This window comes from Pipistrellus kuhlii, unplaced genomic scaffold, assembly GCF_014108245.1.
Source record: "Pipistrellus kuhlii isolate mPipKuh1 unplaced genomic scaffold, mPipKuh1.p scaffold_m20_p_10, whole genome shotgun sequence".
Taxonomy (NCBI): Eukaryota; Metazoa; Chordata; class Mammalia; order Chiroptera; family Vespertilionidae; genus Pipistrellus; species Pipistrellus kuhlii.
Window position 1 is genome coordinate 40,317,829 of NW_023425405.1, and position 19,009 is coordinate 40,336,837.

General features: G+C 42.2%; 1 protein-coding gene across 2 annotated transcripts in view; it reads right to left on the reverse strand.

The window, feature by feature from the left end:
• CFAP69 (cilia and flagella associated protein 69) overlaps positions 1–17,471 on the reverse strand; it is a 52,262-nt gene extending 34,791 nt beyond the window's left edge. Inside the window, exons 1-6 of one of the 2 annotated variants that reach the window (XM_045578459.1) lie at positions 17,064–17,471; positions 8,758–8,817; positions 7,132–7,194; positions 5,220–5,329; positions 3,488–3,564; positions 1,510–1,608 (exon numbers count right to left, since the gene is read on the reverse strand). In XM_045578459.1, the coding sequence (XP_045434415.1) occupies positions 1,510–1,608; positions 3,488–3,564; positions 5,220–5,329; positions 7,132–7,194; positions 8,758–8,817; positions 17,064–17,234 (580 nt within the window). In that variant the 5' untranslated portion in view covers positions 17,235–17,471. The remainder of the gene's footprint in view (positions 1–1,509; positions 1,609–3,487; positions 3,565–5,219; positions 5,330–7,131; positions 7,195–8,757; positions 8,818–17,063) is intronic. The other variant, XM_036429501.2, reaches the window with a different exon arrangement.
• Between the last annotated feature and the right edge of the window lie 1,538 nt (positions 17,472–19,009).

Consider the following 19,009-nt stretch of genomic DNA (forward strand, 5'->3'; position numbering starts at 1 on the left):
AATTACATCATAAATATTTACCATCAGAATAAAGATATCATGCAAATCTAAAAAACTTAAAGAATGTATAAAATTTTTAATTTAAAATAACCAAAGAGCCGAAACCGGTTTGGCTCAATGGATAGAGCGTCGGCTTGGGGACTGAAGGGTCCCAGGTTCGATTCCAGTCAAGGGCATGTACCTTGGTTGCGGGCACCTCCCCAGTAGGGGGTGTGCAAGAGGCAGCTGATCGATGACTCTCTCTCATTGATGTTTCTAACTATCTCTCTCCCTTCCTCTCTGTACAAAATCAATAAAATATATTTAAAAAAAAATAACCAAAGAGCTTGAAACTACCAAAAAAATTTTTGTTTTTGATATAATGCATTTATGATCCCACTCTCTTCCCAAGTTCAAATAGAAATGGGACAGAATATTCTATTTATACAGACATTAGAGGCCTAGTGCACGAAATTTATGCACTCAGGGGGTCCCTCAGCCCACTCTGCACCCTCTCATAGTCTGGGAATGTCTGACTAACAGTCAGTCAGACATCCTTAGCACTGCTGGGAGAGGCTTCCGTTACCACCACTGCACTCACCAGTCATGAGCCTGGCTTCTGGCTGAGCGGTGCTCCCCTTGTGGGAGCACACTGATCACCAGGGGGCAGCCCCTGTGTTGAGCATCTGCCCCTAGTGGTCAGTGCATGTCATAGTGACTGATCATTCCACCATTTATTGATTTGCATATTAGCCTTTTATTATATAGGACTTGAGGCCTGGTGCATAAAATTTGTGTCCCTGAGCTCAGCCTACACCCTCTGCAATCTGGGACCCCTAGAGAGCAGTTGGACCCCTAAATGGGCAGACGGACATCCCTTTCACAATCCAGGACTGCTGGCTCCCAATTACTTATCTGCCTGCCTGCCTCATTGCCCCCAACCTGATCACCTCCTAACCACTCCCCTGCCAGCCTGATTGATGCCTAACTACTCCCCTGCCAGCCCAATTGCCCCTAACTGCTCTCCCCTGCCGGCCTGGTCCCTTCAAACTGCTCTCCCCTGCTGGCCTGGTCCTTTCAAACTGCTCTCCCCTGCCGGCCTGGTCCCTTCAAACTGCTCGACCCAGCCGACCCAGCCGACCCAGCCGACCCCTAACTGCCCTTCCCTAACAGCCTCATTGCCTCTAACTACTCTCCCCTGCTGATCTGGTCCCTCCCCAACTGCCCTCCCCTGCAGGCCTGGGTCCCCCCAAACTGCCCTACCCTGCTGGCCTGTTTACTACTAACTGCTCTCCCCTGCAGGCCTAGTCTCCCCCCCGACTTATCCCCCATTGCTCTCCCTTGCAGGCTTGGGTCCCACCCAACTGTCCTCCCCTGCTCGCCATCTTGTGGTGGCCATCTAGTGTCCACATGGGGCAGTCATCTTTGACCACATGGGGGCAGCCACCTTGGGTTGGAGTGATGGTCAATTTGTATATTACTCTTTTATTAGATAGGATGTTATTACTGAAGGACCATTGAAAATTTCACCTGCAATATGCTTCTTTGGTGGTTCTGCATGATAAAAGTCAATAATACACCTACAAATTTGTATCCTCAATTCAGAACTTGGTATTTTCATTAAATTACCTGTCAGAAAGATAAATGAATACTATTTAATAACACTGTCATAGCTTATTTGCAAATTTAAGCATAAAGTGTTAGTAATATGATTTTTAAAAATATCCTCATCAGAAAATCAATACAGTATTGTTTATAATAGCCAGGACTTGGAAGCAGCCCAAGTGCTCTTAAGTAAATGAGTGGATAAAAAAGCCATGGTACATTTACACAATGGAATACTACTCAGTCAGAAAAAAGAATGAAATTTTACCATTTGCAACAGCATGGGTGGACCTGGAGAATAATATGCTAAGTGAAATAAGCCAGAGAAAGGTAAGTACCATATGATTTCACTCATATATGGAATCTAATCTACACTAATAAAAAAGAAAAATGCTAATTGACTATACCTTTGCTATGCCCACAGCCAATCAGAATGAGTATGCAAATTAACCCAACAAGATGGAAGTTAATTTGCATATGCAGGCAGGTGAGGTGTGAAGCCTGCTATGAGGGGGAGGGGGCCATCAGAGGGAGCTACTGGAGTGCTGGCTTTGGGCATCTTGGGAGCGGGGACGGACTGGCTCCCAGGCAGCTGGGAGTGAAGCCAGGGGCCTATTCTTGCACGAATATTGTGCAATGGGCGTCTAGTGAGCAATATAAAGAGAGCTCATTTTAAACTGATTTCATATTGCCCTCAAGTGTGACAGGAGTGTGTTCTGTAGCTGGGCAGTCATCCAGCAAAGAGCAAATTGACACAGTAAGAAATAGGCCTTGTATTTATCATACAAATGTATGCCAACTCTCTTGGAGTCAACATTTAAAAATAATAAGGGCAATAGTGGCATTTTTAAAATGTTACCAACCAAACCTACACTTTTTATCTGTTATACTGTGTCTCCTTTTGGGTTGGCTTCCTATTGTAAATTTCACCCATTAGTTTTCAGCCCACCTGCTCCTTAAGGTCACCTTATCTAACTCCTCGTGTGTATCCTAATTTCATTGATATTTCACCTATTCTAGAGCATATTTTTCTCCAAAATATCTCTGATTAGGAACTATAAAACATATTTTGACCTAAAAGTGTTAGTGTCTATATTAAAAGTTAAAAATGTCTTTTACTTATTCCAGTTGAGTCTCATCTTTCAGTAAGAAATAAAATACTGGGAACATTACAGTTGAATAAATACTTATTTTTCATTTGCTGGGCAATTCTGTGCCTTTTGGTTCCCTTATATAAACAAGGACCTAAATTAATAAGTATAAATTTAATGTAGGAATTGTTTTGGGAACATGCTGTCATGTACTCAAGGGCTGAATCAAGGAGCTAGTGTTTGACTGGTTATATTTCCCAGAAAATTATTTTCTTTCTTTAGAAAAATCAAGCAATAATCACAAAGCAAAGCCTGCTGTTTTATGTTTTTCATATTTTGAATAGGAAACACAGATACCTTCATGTTTATGTATATTACGCTAAAGTTCTTAATGTTCTATCATTTTATGATTAGGTTGTTTACTGAACAATTTGGTTTTCAATGGTTCTAGTAATTATTAGAGTTCAAAGTTGAAAACATCTTTGGGATTACTGAGAAGGACACATACTTCTAATTTACAAAAAATGTTAATAAATATTTAATCGCACTAAATAACATCAAATAAGTACACAGAAATATCTGCCAGTCCTTGTATTTAAGGAACATAGAGTCTTGTTGGTATCATAAAAGACTCGAGGAAAAAACAATACAAAAATTATCACCAAGCACACTATGATTAATTTTCAACTAGAAAACAAGAGCCTAGCTTTGGAGAAGGATTCTTAGTCAAATTTAGTGCAAGAGACATTTCTTTCTTATCAATCAGGCCTGACATATTATAATCCTCTATCTTAAAAAGAATCTTAACTTACCCAGAAGTGCAATTGACTTAGCAGTATCTTCAGCATATGTTATTTCATCTGATACTTTCTTTTTCAAAAATGGCAAGCTTCAATAAGAATAAAGAAGGTACAAGTTATGTTTCATAAAGCCCTTAATTGAACAAGGACAAACTATGAAAAGGAAAATTTTATAACTCCACAGAAGTTTTTTTTCAAGTGTTTGTTAAAATTTGAAACAAATAACATATTAAACTCTAAAAATTAGTTAATACTTCTTCTTCAAACTTTTTCCTTTGCTACCAAAGGAAACAACCTAAAAGATAAAGCATCAGAAGAGTTTTCAACCAAAACGGGTATGAAAAAAGATAAGCATTATAGGCAAAAGGATGCAATAAGAAAAGCATACTACTCACAGGCCCAAACTGAAAGGCTGTATTTTACTTTCAATGTTTTCATCTCCCAAAAATATCTTGAAAAGTGAATGAGGTGATGATGAGGTGTGGAGAAATGCAGGACAAAAGCAAAAATTAGGAAAGTATGGGGGAGGGGGGAATAAAATAATGAGAACAATTATAAAATGTGAGGGAAATAAAGAGTACAAATAAAAAGATTTATCATATTACATAATAAAACACTTAGTCACAGCTCTCATTGAGAGCAAGTCCTTGGCGGAGCTCTGTAGGGGAACTGATGTTGAAAGTCATACTTATGAACCTGGCTTTCTAGGACTTGCACAGCCTCAAAATTTGAAAACATTTTATATATATGATCTTACATTGGTATCATAATTGCCAATTTGTATATTAAAGAAGCACCAGAGTGTCTCCTTGGGTGTTTATTTTTCATGGTCTCTATGAAAAAGGAAGGCATGATAAAGACATTCAATAAATAAATTATTTTTGATTATTTTGTTCAGATATAAAAAATTAAATGTAATTATAAAAGTTTAAATATTATTATTGCTAAATCTAAAAATGTGAGTTAAAACCTACTAGGTATACAGTCTCACTAATATCATATTTACATATTAAAAGAAACACAGTATTTAAAAAGCTAAATTGGTGGAGAAGTTTCAAAGGTTAAATTGTCAGGAGGGTTTATTTCTACTTTAAGAAATGTCCTCTACTACTATATTTTATTGAAAACTAAAAACAGATATTTTAAAGTGTATCTTGATTAGCCACTATGTGGCAGAAAGGAAGCAAAATATACTCCTAGTTCCCTGAAACGTTTGGAGAAACAACAGCATAGATGATTGCGTAGATCAATTTTATAATTCTGGCCTCTAATTACATTAAGAACATTAAAAACATATATCAAAAATAACTGTTGACATTTTATTCTTTATTCAAATTTGGAAAATCAATTAAACATGAATCAGAACCTAATACATCTTTAAGAGTCAAATTTTCTAAAGAGAGAAGAAAACTAGGCTTAAACTATTAAGCATTGTCTATAAATTGTCTCAAGGATTTTCTAAAGATATTACAATTTGTTGGTCTTACCTCAGATTTATCATTACGGTGAGATGAAAAATTTTTAAACTATATTTGCAGTTTAATCTCCGGTAGCAAGTGATCTTAGACTATAATAAAATTGACTACCTTTGAAATACTAACTGCTGTTAAGTGATCAAGTGAAGTTTTCTGAGTTCTGCATCACTTTGCTACCTCATAATGCATCATATCTTTTATAATGCAAAATAAAACATAATAAAATGCTGCATGCTACTATACAATAAAGTTAAAGAAAAACAACTTACCCGAATAATTTTATGATATTATATGTAGGTTCTAGAAAAGCAGGCTGTTTTTCAATTTTTTCTGCACACATATTCAGAATTTTAAATATCTGTGCCAAATCCCTTAGGGGCTTTAATATTTTTAGTTAAGAAATAAAATTAAGATTCATATATTTATACTTATCAACGTATTATTTATAAAACTTGTGCCAAGAAAATCTATAGAGTTCCTATAATGTTAAATATGGTTGACATTTTAAGAAATATTTTTATTGATATTTTATGTTTTTAGAGAGAGGGATACAGAGATATAAACATTGATGAGAGAAAAACATCTCTGACTGGCTGCCTCCTGCATGCCCCCAACTGAGGATCAAGCTCCCAACCCAAGCATGTGCCCTGCCTGGGAATCAAACCATGATCCCTTGGTTCCTAGGTCAATGTTCAACCACTCAGCAACACTGGCTGGGCAACATTATTTTAATTATACTAATTTGAAAGACTAAAGTTAGAACCATATTTTTAAAGAAATATTTAATTTTTGTCTCAGTGACCTTTTACTTCAAAATATTTTTTTTTTCTCCTCTCACGACAGCTTTAGAATTTGATTACCAACTACTACACTATGAATTCGGTTGAAAAAAATTAACTTAATGGCTCAATCATATCCTTCATCTCCACTCACAGTAAACATTAACTGCTCCAGAATAAGAAACCCAAACCTACCTTACTTTTCTGCATCACTTTATTAATATTACTGAGATGCATTCTCTTGTTTTTAAGGTTTAAATTAGTTGAGATCTTATTTCATTTAAACCTAGTATGAAACCAAAATGTACTACCTATAGATCTTCAGGTAAAAGCACCCTTTGTATTACCCGAACTGGTACATAAACAAATTTCATAGATTTTGTAGCAAGATGACTACAGAAAGTGAGAGTATCCTGTGGCAAAATTATTATATATATGCAAAGATTAAAACAACAACAGCTACCCAACAACAAATTAAGTTCTTAGGCATGAGTTTTGAGATACATGAGTTTCCACATATTCTGATCAAGGTGGTATATGTAGTGAGGATACTATCTCATGTTTATATAATGTTTTGCAGATTATCAAGCACTTGCATGTTTTCTCATTTAGTCTTCCTAACAACTTTCATGAGGTGCTGTTATGCCTATAGTTTGATAAGCTCATTAACAGTGGAAGTACTCAAGTAAATTGGTAGAAATAAGACTGACGTGGCCCTCCTAACCTTATCCTCTGTCTCTTTGTGTCTTTAGAACTGCCATTATCTATGTAAAGTTAACAGCATTGTACTGTTTTCAATTTTACATTTTCTGATAAAAGAAAAATATAATTTTGTAAAAAACACAAAATGTTAGCTATTTTGTGTGGTAGACAGAATGGCCTGTCCAGAGATGTCCACATCCTAATGCCCAGAACTTGTGAAGTTACCTTATGAGGCAAAGGGACTTTTCAGTGATTAAGTTAAAAATCTCGAGATGAGAAAGTTATCTGAGATTATTCAGATAGACCAATGTAACCACAGGATCCTTATAAGGGAAAGAGAGAGGCAGCAGAGAATCAGAGAAGGAAATGCGATGACAGAAGCAGAGGTGAGAATGATGATACTCTGAGGAAGGGGCCAGGAGTTGAGGAATGCAGGCCACCTCTAGAAGCCTGAGAAACAAGGAAGTGAGTTGTCCTCCGAACCTTCAAAAAGAACCAGCCTTGCTACACCTTACCTTCAGCTCAGTGAGGCAGATTTTGGACTTCTGGCCTCCAGAAGTATCAGACAAAAATGTTATTTTTTTTTTTAAGATACCCTGTGATAATTTATATTAGCAATAGGAAATGGATACATCTTCTAATAAAAATTCTCCCATTTCAGGATAAATGGAGTAAGCATACATATATAAGTAAAGGATACAAATCCATTCTGATAATACTGCACCAATGTCTTGACAGATTTAAGTTGTTCTTCTAAATAATCCTAAAACAAATGATTTGCTTTAGTTCTTTTATGCTGTTAAAACTGTTGTGATATAATTTTCTTATTAATATAAAAAGAAAGTAGACATTAGAATTATCAATAAATTATCCATTAAAATGATAATTCAATTACTGTATTACAATATAGGTACAATAAGATGTTTCCTGAAACATGAAGGTAAAAATAAACTACCATTTAAATTTGATTAGAAAATTGAAAATTAAAACTAGATTACTGTAAGAGCAGTAATTGTTTCCAGAAATAATATGAACGACATCGGAAACATGTTGAGCAATTTTCTGTGCCAGGCACCATTTAGGAACCATACATGCATGCCAATCTTCAAATCAACCCAATTAGGAAAATACTATTATTATTCCTGTCCTCCAGAATAAAACCTCAAGATGAAACACTAAGCGATTTGTCCAAAATCAGACAGATAATAAGTGGTGGTGTTAGGACTCAAATTTGGCAACCTGACTCCAGAAATTGTAACTTTAACCTCTAAAATATGCCCAGTGTACTGGTACAAACCCAATAGCTTCAGCAAATTAAAACAAAACAAAACAAAACCCTCTACAGTGATATCTTCTCACGACTGAATCACTTCTGTCCTTTTAATCTTTAAATTGTTCATAAGAAGCTGTGCATTTTTTATACTGAGCCCCCTTTTTTTGTCTATAAATAACAAATAATAGGAGCAACATGCAATTGAATTTTCTTTTATAAAAATGCACATATATTTACAATTAAAAATGACTTCCACCACAAACATAGCCAGGAAAAGATAAATTCTTATGGAGTCATTTTTATTGTATTTTTTCTTCTATATAAAAATGCAGAGACTAAAAAAATGTTAAAACAGTGATTAAATTTTGGTGCCTACTAATCACAGGACATCGTTTTATCTGATTGGCTCTACCATGGTCACTTTCCAATTACTAAGAGCATGCAATCTTCATCTTGTAGTAATTTCATAGTGTGTGCTGGCTTTCAGGCAGTTAGTCAGTTCTTGGGTAATGTCAGGAGAGTGTGGTATGTGAGCATATATGCATATGTATTTATGATCCTTTTTCCTAATGCTTGAGCTCTCAATTTTGTGTTTTACCTAAAATAATTTCATTTCCATTACAGTCTATATAATATTTTTGTCAAAATAAACTCCCTATGAGTATTACGAGTATGTATCTCTAACCTGATTTCATATCAGAAAAACTTAAGTAGTACATCATGATACACTTTTTCTGTCCTTGCTTCCCACATCGTGCATGGTAACAAGAAAATACAGAGGCTAGATGAGTCTTTCTCTACTCTTATTATTCCTTCTGTTTATATTTACCATGGATTTGTTCATTCCACAAAACCAAATGTAGTCACCTCCTCCATCTTCCTTACCAGGTGAAATATATTCATACTAAATGTAAACAGACCTTGAATATTTGAAATGGTTTCAAGAGGAGAGAAATGATATTTATGTTGGGGGGAACACATGTTACACATGTTACCTTTCATGGGAATCACAGTTTATAAATAATATAGCAGAAAAGTTTTCTCAAAGCTTACATGAGCGGTCTCTTCAAGGACTTTGATGATACTCTGTAGGTCCATAGGCTTTAAAGCACCCTAAAAAATACAACTCTTATTATTCTATATCATGAGAATCAAGAAGTTACATCAAACATACTATTTTCATGATATTATTTCTCTCTTGGCAACTCAAAAATATCTTATGACAAAGAAACAGTGAGGAAAGAATGAGTAGCAGATGAGACCTTTTAGGAGTAAAAAAATCTTGGTGTTTAAAAAACACAAACCTCTTGAATTCTATTATCATCTTATAATGTTAATGTCTAAATTTCACTCGTTCCAAGAGGCCCAAAAGAGCATCTGGAATAATAGCACTTCCACACATTTCTTCATCATACATATTATACACCTCATGCAGACACAGCCCACGGAATGTGCCTACAGAGATACACAGGAGACTAAGCTCTGACCTGGAGGTATGAGGTCACCTGTCTGAGGTAGGTGTTCCCTCTCAAGTGGTCCCAGCATTCTCACGGTCATCCATATGGGAAAACAGAAACCTCCAAGTTCTACAGCTTTTACATCTTAAATATTTCTCGAGCCCATTTCCTCTTACTGATTATTTGGTTCTCATCTCTCACTCAATTACCGTATTTTTTGGACGATAAGACGCTCCGGACCATAAGACGCACCAGTTTTTAGAGAAGGGAAATGAAGAAAAAAAGGTTCTGAAACAAATAGTGTCCTAAAATATTTTATGTGCATTAAAACCCAACATCACAGTCATAAACACATGTAATCAACCCTGTAAAGTAAACAGCAGCATTTAGAACCATTTTAGAGCTGGGCAAGCACACAGAGACCGCACAGAGCCGGGCAAGTAAAAAAACTTTTTTTTTAAAGTATATGATGTGTAGGCTATATTTGGACCATAAGACGCAGGGACTTTTCCCCCCCACTTCTGGGGGGGGAAAAAGTGCGTCTTATGGTCCGAAAAATACGGTACTTTCTAGCTGTTCTCCCTGCCTCCACTACTCTTGTACTTCCAACATCCTCCTCCACCCTATGGTAAAAATAATAAAACTCAGATCTGAGCACAACCAGTCTGAATCATTCAGTGACTTTCTATGAACACCCCTTTCCCCCTCCTCTGTTTTCAATTATGCTGTTACACTCCTATTCCTCTCCTTGGTTAACCCCCATAGAGTGATCCTTCAAGCTACAGCTCAGGAGTCACCTCCCCAAGGGATGATAAAGGGTAGAGCATCAGAAAGGATAAAAGAATTCTCATCATTTGCAGCAACCTGGATGGAATTGGAGAACATCATGCTGAGTGAAATAAGCCAGTCAATGAAAGAGAAACACCACATGACCTCACTCACTTATGGATAATAAAGAGCCACATAACTTCATGAACCAAAAGATAGATATAGAGACAGTAAAGCAACAAGCAGACTGTCAAATTACAGCGGGGAGGGGAGGGAGATCTGCGGGAGATAAGAGATCAACCAAAGGACTTGTATGAATGCATGAAAGTACAACCAATGGACAAAACACTCTGGGGAGGAAGGGTATGTATGAGGGGGGGGGGGGGCAATGGCAAAATATGTACACAGATAATAAATAAACAAGTAAATAAATAAGGTAGAGCAAGTGTCCCTCCTCTGTGCTCCCACAGCATCCTAAGCATATGTCCTTTACAATTCCCACCAGCATTGCTCTAAAATGGTTTACAGGTTTATCCCCACCACGACCTGCCCCAAAGTTCACTTGAAAGCAAAGACTTGTTTTCTGGCAACCCCAGCACCAAACACTGGGCCTGGCATAGCAAGTTCATTGCAGCTAAGTGGGGAAGAACACAGGAGGTGCCATCATCCAGAATTTAAGTACTTATGATAACACAGGAGTCCCCAAATTCTAAGTACAGTTTTGGCTCTATTTAACTTGGGGGTTAATGCTTCCTTGCATAACATCTTCTTTTTACTTCAAATGTTATGTCAAAACTAGTGGCCTGGTGCACAAAATTCCTGCACATTAAAAGGGGGACCCAGAGTCAAGTCCCCACCTCAAAATTGCATTAGACCCAGACCCGGCAATCCCCCCAACCCCTCATGGGGCTAGATCCAGACCCGGCCATTCCTACCATTGTCAAGCCCGGACTAGCCTCAGGCCCCCTGGCCCGGCACCAGTATGGGGGCGTGGCCTGAGGTCCCCCAGATGGGACAGGGGGCGTGCCTTGAGGTTCCCCATTAAGTCCCACCATGTGGGGGACATGGCCTGAGATCCCCCGTAAAGCCCTGCTGAGTGGAGGGCATGGCCTGAGGTCCCCCATTAAGCCCCTCCGGGTGGGGTGCATGGTCTGAGTTTCCCTGACCCAGCACTGGGGATGTACCTTGAGGTCCCCTGTCAAGCCCCGCCAGGCATGGGGGCACAGCCTCAGGTCCCTGGCTCAGTTCTGGGGCAGGGAGTGCAGCCTGAGGTCCCCCAGCCAGCTGGAGTGGGGGGAGCAGCCTGAGGTTCCCTAGCCCAGCACCAGGACAGGTAGTGCATCTTGAGGTCTCCCTCCCCAATCCCCCCACCCCAGTTAAGCCATGGAGGGCGTGGGCGTGGCCTCAGGTTCCCTGGCCTGGCACTGGGGAAGGGGTCTTGGTCTGAGGTTCCCCGGCCTGGTGCCAGGGCAGGGGGCAAGGCCTGAGGTCTCCGTCAAGCCCTGCCAGGTGGGGGATGTGGCCTGGGGTCCCCTATCAAGCTCATGGGGGCAGGGGAGGGCATAGCCTCAGGTCCCTGCTGATTCTGTGGGTGCAGCCATCTTTGTGATGGAGTGATGGCAATTAGCATATACCCTGTGTATTAGATAGGATTGCTTCTACCTCTTATATGAGTTAAGCTACCCCAGTCACCTTTGTTTCCTTCCTCTTATCAATCCTCCTTTCATACTTACTTCTACTTTAAAATAACCATTTGAAGAGATGATGTAATGATGATATAAAAGTATACAAAAGGGGGGAAATCCTACTTATTCCTATCATCTAAATGCAGCCTATGTTATTTTCTGGCTTTAAGTACTTTTACATATCATTTTCTGTTTTTATTTACATGTATAAAATGTTTTACATAATTTCACTTAGTATTAACACCGTTGTACTTTTGACTTTTAAAGCTATAATGCATAAATTTCCGTATTTTTACAGGGACATTATTCCTTTGCCTCTTAAGTCTAGATTTTCCTTTCTTTCACAATTACAAACTCATATATTCTGACCTTAAAAAAAAAAAGTCTTTCAAAAACAATGTTTGAACTTTAAGTCTGCAGAATAAATATTGAAATGAATTTAGCCAAAATGATTTTATTTAAAAAATTAACAACCCTGAAAAGGACACACCTGGAAAGCTGCTGAATATTCTGTTGAGATCTTCCCCTGGGACCTCCCTTAAAATCTCCAGCCTTAAAATCCTTAGGTCAGAGGACTCAGCACCCCCTCAGGAGCACTGCCTCACCTCCTCCTCCCCTCTACCCCCTCCCTTCAGGTGTATCACCTTGACCTTCCTCTCTTCTAAGCAAGGGCCCTTCCTTTGCCACTATAACTACTTTCCTAAGCCCATTTCATCCATGGATTACTTCTTCTACCTCTGTGATTTTCCAAATAAATGGTCTCTTATACTATGAGTCTTGACTCTGAATTCTTCCCTAGAACTTCCTTAGAACTCAAGTGCCCAGGTTGCTGAGCCCAGGTCCGATCTAACCCCACCTGTCTGATCTAACACCTGGTGCTGTTCTCACACCACCACCACCAACAGGGTAAGACTTAAATTCAGAAAGAGAGAAGGGAACTCGTTAAATACATGTTACATGCCACCTCCTGTGTACCAGGTTTTGTGCTGGATGTTGCTGGTGAATAGTGGAGGAAATGGGTACGCTACAGAAAACACCCAACAGACAAGGTCTCTGTCCTCGGGGAGGACATGTTACAGATAAAGCCGAGCACATGTTACAGATAAAGCACAGATTGTGCATTGGGGACCCCTAAAAATAGGACAGAGAAGAGGAGCGGAGGAACTTCAGGAATGGCAAAGACCTTCCACATCATTTAGTTCAGCGGTTCTGGGGCTAAACATCAGTGGAGGGAGCATTTTAAGAGCCCCGGGCTCCTCACAGAGGCTGCTGTAGGACAGATGTGGGGGAGGGCACATTTTACAGTGCCATGTTTGTTTGTGTTTAAAGCTCCTGAGATGGTTGAGATGGTTGGGGAATACTCATCTAGTACAGGCTAATTTTTAGTGACAAGAAGAAAATTCTGAGGCGTCCTAAATTAATTACAGCAGGCAGAAGGGCGGGGGAAAGAGACAGAGAGGTTAATCAGTTAACAACTGCAGGGCAAAACCAACAGAAAACTGCTTACATTGCTCCCCTGGCTGCAAGTCTCCCGGGTCCCTTAGAGGTTGGGAGGCGCAGGCCTGTGCGGGGAGGGAAAGGCAGGTGTGCTCCTCGGAGGGCAGTGTGCACTGGGTCCTTTGTTTTGAGGGTTTTTGAAGGCTGGCAGTTCAGAGGCCGTCTTAGGGGAGCTCCCAATAGAGCCCTCATCAGCTTTTCCAGGTGTGCCCTCTCCCCTGATCGGTCAGCACCAGGGCAGGGCGTGTTTAGTTATCACTTGGTTTTGCTGCTTTTCTGAGCCTGGAGCTGAAATAGGAGTGAGGCCTAGATATTATCTCTGGGGAAGAAAGGTCAGGGGTCCACCCTGAATCACCAGCAACATGCCAGGGGAGGAAAGGCCCCAGGGGCGAGGGCCAGCGCCAGTCCTGCCCATTGCCAAGCATGCCAGGCACGCGGGGCTGTCCGCCCTGGTGACCGTCTGCGCCTGGCTGTAGACCACATGTGTCAAACACAAGGCCCGCGGGCCAAATCCGTCCCGCCAGGCCTTGCAATGTGGCCCGCACCGCGCTGTCATCACTGCACTCCGCTGCGTTTCCATCACAATGACAGTTTATGACTGTTCAGTAAACCATTCGGCCCGCGATTTAGGCTGGATTTTAGATTTTGGCCCCTTCTCTGATTGAGTTCGACACCCCTACTGTAGACGCTCAGCCAGTCGGTTCAGCTGTCTCAGTTTCTGAAATCCACTTGCGAGGAGTTTTCTTAGCTCCTTACTCTCTTGCCTCAGGGTCACCTGGAATCCTGTGGGAAAGCAGATCCAGAGCTCTCCTCCGGATCTGCAGAATGGGAATCTGCATTTTAGTAAGACCCGCAGGTGCTCCAGACGGACATTAGAATTTGAGAAGCACTGCGCTAGAGGGTTTCCCATTTTCTAGAAAGAGAGGAGCAGTATTAAGATAATCAGGAAGTAAAGAGTAAACAATTTGTGATTTCAAGTGTATGATGGAGCTGGCTTAATGAAGGAGGGTGGGATCCACACTCTCATTGTTAGCTGCCAGGATACACTGTCTCTCAAGCATAGGCAGAGGAGGAAGTTGCAATTGTGGGATGTTTTGAAAATATCTAGAGTTCCAAGAGTCTTTCCCTCTACTGAGGCTGAGGTCTAAAACGTTACCTTTTTTTCTTTTTATTGACACTGGGGCCACTCATTCTGCCTTCCCAAATTCGCTGGGACCCTTGTCCCCTCCTCAGTCTCTGTTAGGGGGCTTGACAGACTATTCTCGTAGCCGTTAGCCACCTCACCTCTACCCTGCATCTTACTAGACAGACATCCCCTTTACCCAACCTAATAAGTTATCGTTTTCCTGGTGGCAAAGAGCACGAGGCCCCCCTCTAAGTACAGAAACTGAGTAACTTTCACTTCTCGTGGCCTTAGGGTCCCCGTTTGTAAAAGCAATCCCAAACAAAACCCGAGTGATCATTTCTCCCAGCTCTCCGAGTTTCTATTCTATTTCATTTCTTTTGACAGATACTTTTTCTTCAGTAAAGTATTTAAAAATATATAAAATGTTAATGCTCCTGAAGTAGTTGTTGTTAAGCAAACAGGCAAACAAACAAAAGAACCTTGGAGGCTGAAAGCGTTTCTAAAAGTAAGATTTTATCGAGCCACATGCCAACCAAAAAAAAGGACCAGGTGCTGGGAAATGAAGACTAAACCACCAGCAGCCGTGCCAGGGAGAAAAGACAAACACGTCCACCATCGACGGGCACTTCTATGCTTAATGTTTGGGGAAGGAAGATATGAGATGTTTTGAAAGAATTTACATTGGCTACAGATAAGGGTGTTGGGGAGGTGAAGCAGAGGCAGTCCTATGACAGGCACACAGTCCATAAGTAGGAAATGCTACGTTTGACAACAGTCAGCACGGTCATGCATGTGTGGGATTATGGAGTCTAGTAGTCTGCTAAACAGATGCTTTCAGGAATGTGAGCTGCGGGGTCTGCAGTGAGCAGTCTTTTGCTAGTTAGCCCACAGCTGGCTAATGGTTCACTACTCTGGTCTTTTTCTCTCCCTCTCCCCAGGCCTGATGTAATTGAATGAATGTGGTGCATCTCAGAATTTTTCTCTTGCCATTGCTAGCAAGGTGGGAACTTTAATTAATACAAATTGATTTCTTTTTGGAAGAGAATCCTGAGCCCTGGAAGGAGAGTTGTAAAAGAAAAGGAAAAGAGAAAAAGGAACAGGGGAAGGAAGAAAATGCACACACCTATGAACAGGTATACTTGTTTTGCTTTACTTGATATGTTGTGGACTATTTTGGCAATGGCCCATTAAAAGTATTTCCTCTTTTTTCTTTTTTCTTCTTAACCCATGCTTACCTTGTCCCCCACCCACTTTTACACCAAGTGAAGGAAAAACGAATGAGAACCCTCGGAGACAAAATGCACCTGCTTTCCAGTTTTGCCTGGTGCTTGGGAGGACAGCGGTGTTGAGCTCCCTTGAAGCCCTGGGGGTGAAGGGCTGCTGTTCCTTAAAAGTTCTTCTTTCCCCAGCCCACAAAAAAGTGGTTGAAACACTTCCACAAAGCTGACTAGGTCAATTCCCCGTTCCTCCTCATGCAAAAATGCTGTTGCTCCGAAGGCTACTGTGAAAACGTCGGACCATCCTCAGAGCGTTCAACCCTCGTCCCACAGCAGAAGAGGTCCCAGTCAACTGGCTACTCCCACGGAATTCTCCAAGGCCCTGGGATGTGGCCACAGGAGACAAGGTTCCTTACGCAGCAGGAGACTTGTCAAGTCTCCACAGTAATTCCCACAGCGGCCCCACGCCATTAGCGTGAGGAGGCAGGGCAGGATTCCTCCATAGAATTCACGTTTTAGGGCTTGGCCATGGCTCTCTGGGGTGGAGCAATGGAACCCTAGCGTGAAACCAACGACTTGGAATTCCTAAGTACCCCCGCTACAATGGAGACCCAAGGGGAGCATCTGCAGTGAAACTTCTCAACAGATCAGCTTGAAAGAATTCATTTTTATAACAAGTAAGTTCATAACCAAACATATGCACAATACATTAAATCAATTACAAGGGACGTGATTTCACTCACATGTAGAATCTAATGAACAAGATAAACTAGCAACAAAATAGAAATAGACTCATACTGGTGGGGGGTGGGGGTTAAGGGCTGGGAAGAGGGGGGGGGATGGGGAAACGGGAAATATCTGTAACACTACCAACAATAAAAATATACATTTTAAAAAAGAAATAGACTCATAGATACAGGGAATAGACTGATAGCTGTCAGAGGGGTAGGGGACTGGAGGCTGGCTGAAAAGGTGAAGGGATTAGGCAAAAACAAACAAACAACTCATAGATACAGACAACCGTATGGTGATTACCAGAGGGAAAGGGGAGTGGGGGGGGGGGAGGTAGAATAGGATAAAGTGGGGGGAAATGGTGGTAGAAGGAGACTTGACTTGGGCTGGTGAACCACCTCCCTCCACCACCCAGTAGCAGCAAATTCAAACATGGGAGAAAGCCTACGCCTCAATCAAGAACATCACTAGATAACAGGGATCTACCAGTACATACTAGTACACAAGTACAGCGCAGACAAGAGTTCAAACTCATGTTCTTGCTAAGAATGTGTCCTCCCCCCCAGGCCCTTCGTATTAATAGTCACACTTTCTTAGGAACCCCGGCAAAGCCTCCCCTGCTCACCTGGTGGCCCGAGGTCCCGGGCAGGTACCTGGGCAGACGATGGCTCTCCCCTCTGGTCAGCTGCGCGGTTCTCGGAGGGACCCGCTCATGGGTGCCCCGAGGTGGACAGGAACCTCGGCCCCGCGGAATACCCTCATTCCCACGGGGGGCCCCCATTTCCCTCCTTGCTGCCCCCCGCAACTCGTCCCCGCCTCCAAATCTCAATAGACTCCCTCCACACACACCCCACCCTCAAACGCCCCCAGCACGTACCCGGGACCAAACCTGAGCGTCCTCATCCTCCGTCACCACCCCGATGACCGGGATTTGTCGAGGGCTGACGGACTTGCTCTTGCTGCGCGGCCCCTGGGCCTCGGCCGCCGAAGGGGCCTCGGCTGCGGAGGGGGCCTCGGCGGGCGCCGGGGCCTCGGCATGGCGAGGCATGGGGGCTCTTCGGTCCTTCGATGTGCCCGCCGCGGAGGGACTCAAAGACGCCCTACCACCGAGAACGGAAGGCCCCTGAGAGCCGCTGCCCCGCGCCGCCGCCGCCCACCGGGAGGGACCTCTGCTCCCGCCCGCCAGCTGGTTGCTACCACGCCAGCGCGTTGCTAAGGGCGGGGCCAGAGACCTTGGAAGCGCCGGCTCCTACGGAAGCCCGGGGATCCAAACTACCTCAAACGCTAGCCTGCACCTCCGCGCTCAGGACGGCAGGGTTGTTTTGTGCGCTAGACCTGGGCATTCCGCGGGGCCGAGGTTCCTGTCCACCTCCTGGCACCCACGAGCGGGTCCCTCCGAGAACCGCGCAGCTGGCAGTTTTCGGGCGTTTTGGTAATGTGCTCAGGGCCTTCATGAGCGTGGGTAGAGGGGTGAGGTGTGGAGGTGGGATGTGTAAGAGGTACAATCAGTGTTTCCCAAACTTTTGACATATGTGTACCCCTTCTATAATTTTCATAAGGCTGAGTACCCCTCGTCCTCATGAGAATGTAGAATTAGGCGCAGCCAAGCACGGTACAGTGCATATCCCCACCAAACTCCGGTGCAACGTGCACCCCACCAAACTCTTCCCGTACCCCTGGGGGTACGTGTAGATGGTGGACGGATGGTGTTGGAAGTGAAGCAGTTTATCTCACCCCGGAGAAATGACCAGTGTCACCTACATTTTCCAGCTTAGGCTATGGTGACCAGAAGTCTCGATTTCTAACAATTTGTCCCGCATCCCGAGGCGTTTTAAAAAAAAGTCCCGATTTTCCAAAAATTGTTAGAAATCGGGACTATCCCGCCAAAAAGCGGGACGTCTGGTCTCCTTAGGCCCTCTCTTCTGTACTTGAGGGGTCCTACGAGGCAAGTTAAATAAATAAGGCGTTTCCCACAATGTGAGAAGACTTCTGAGTCAAACCGCTGAATCTATCATAGAACAAGTTCATCTCGCTTTCCTTACCTGTTAGACAGCTGTGAGCAGTTTTGTAAAGTGCCGCTTGGCCCAGAAGCACTCAGTACATGACCAAGATTACCGTTGACTTTACTATTTATTACTGGTTATCTACTCACTGAATCCTGAGTAATAGTCCGAGAAGGGGAAAAGACTTTTAAGGAAAAGCTTCTCGTGATAATTATTATAACTTAACCACGCCAAACATCTTGGCTGTGAAAATTTAAGAATCCTTTAAACCTTTTAATCCTTTAAAAACAAACAAACAAACAAACAAACAAAAACCCTACAGATATTCTTCAAGATTTAAATGTTTTTATATCTCCCATAAAATGTAAGGGCTAAAAAAATTACACAGAATCTCCATAAAAAATAAATTTCATTTCACTTCTCAGGGTTTCTCTTCTCATTGGTAGAATAAGCAAGTAGATCAGAGATTTCTCAGGTTCCTTAACCAGTTCGAACACTGAGTAACATTTTTGGCTCCACAAATAAAGGGAACTGGGAAAACCAGCTTGGGACTGGCAGTACTTTATGTAAATCGGAGCCAACCCCCAAGCTTCTTTGAGAGTCCTGAGCATTTCCAGTCTCTTATTTCCTCACCTCAACGCACCTTTCTACTTCTCTGAAACTGCCCTGACTGAGGTCAAAGTCTGCGGACACTGTGCTTGTCTGGATGGAGTGTTTTACACTGTTGACCGCTCTCACCCTGCTTGAAACTCCTTTGCCTGAGTTTCAGCACTCTTCTTTCTTTTAGCGTTACAGTTACCTACTGGTACTTTTGGAGCAC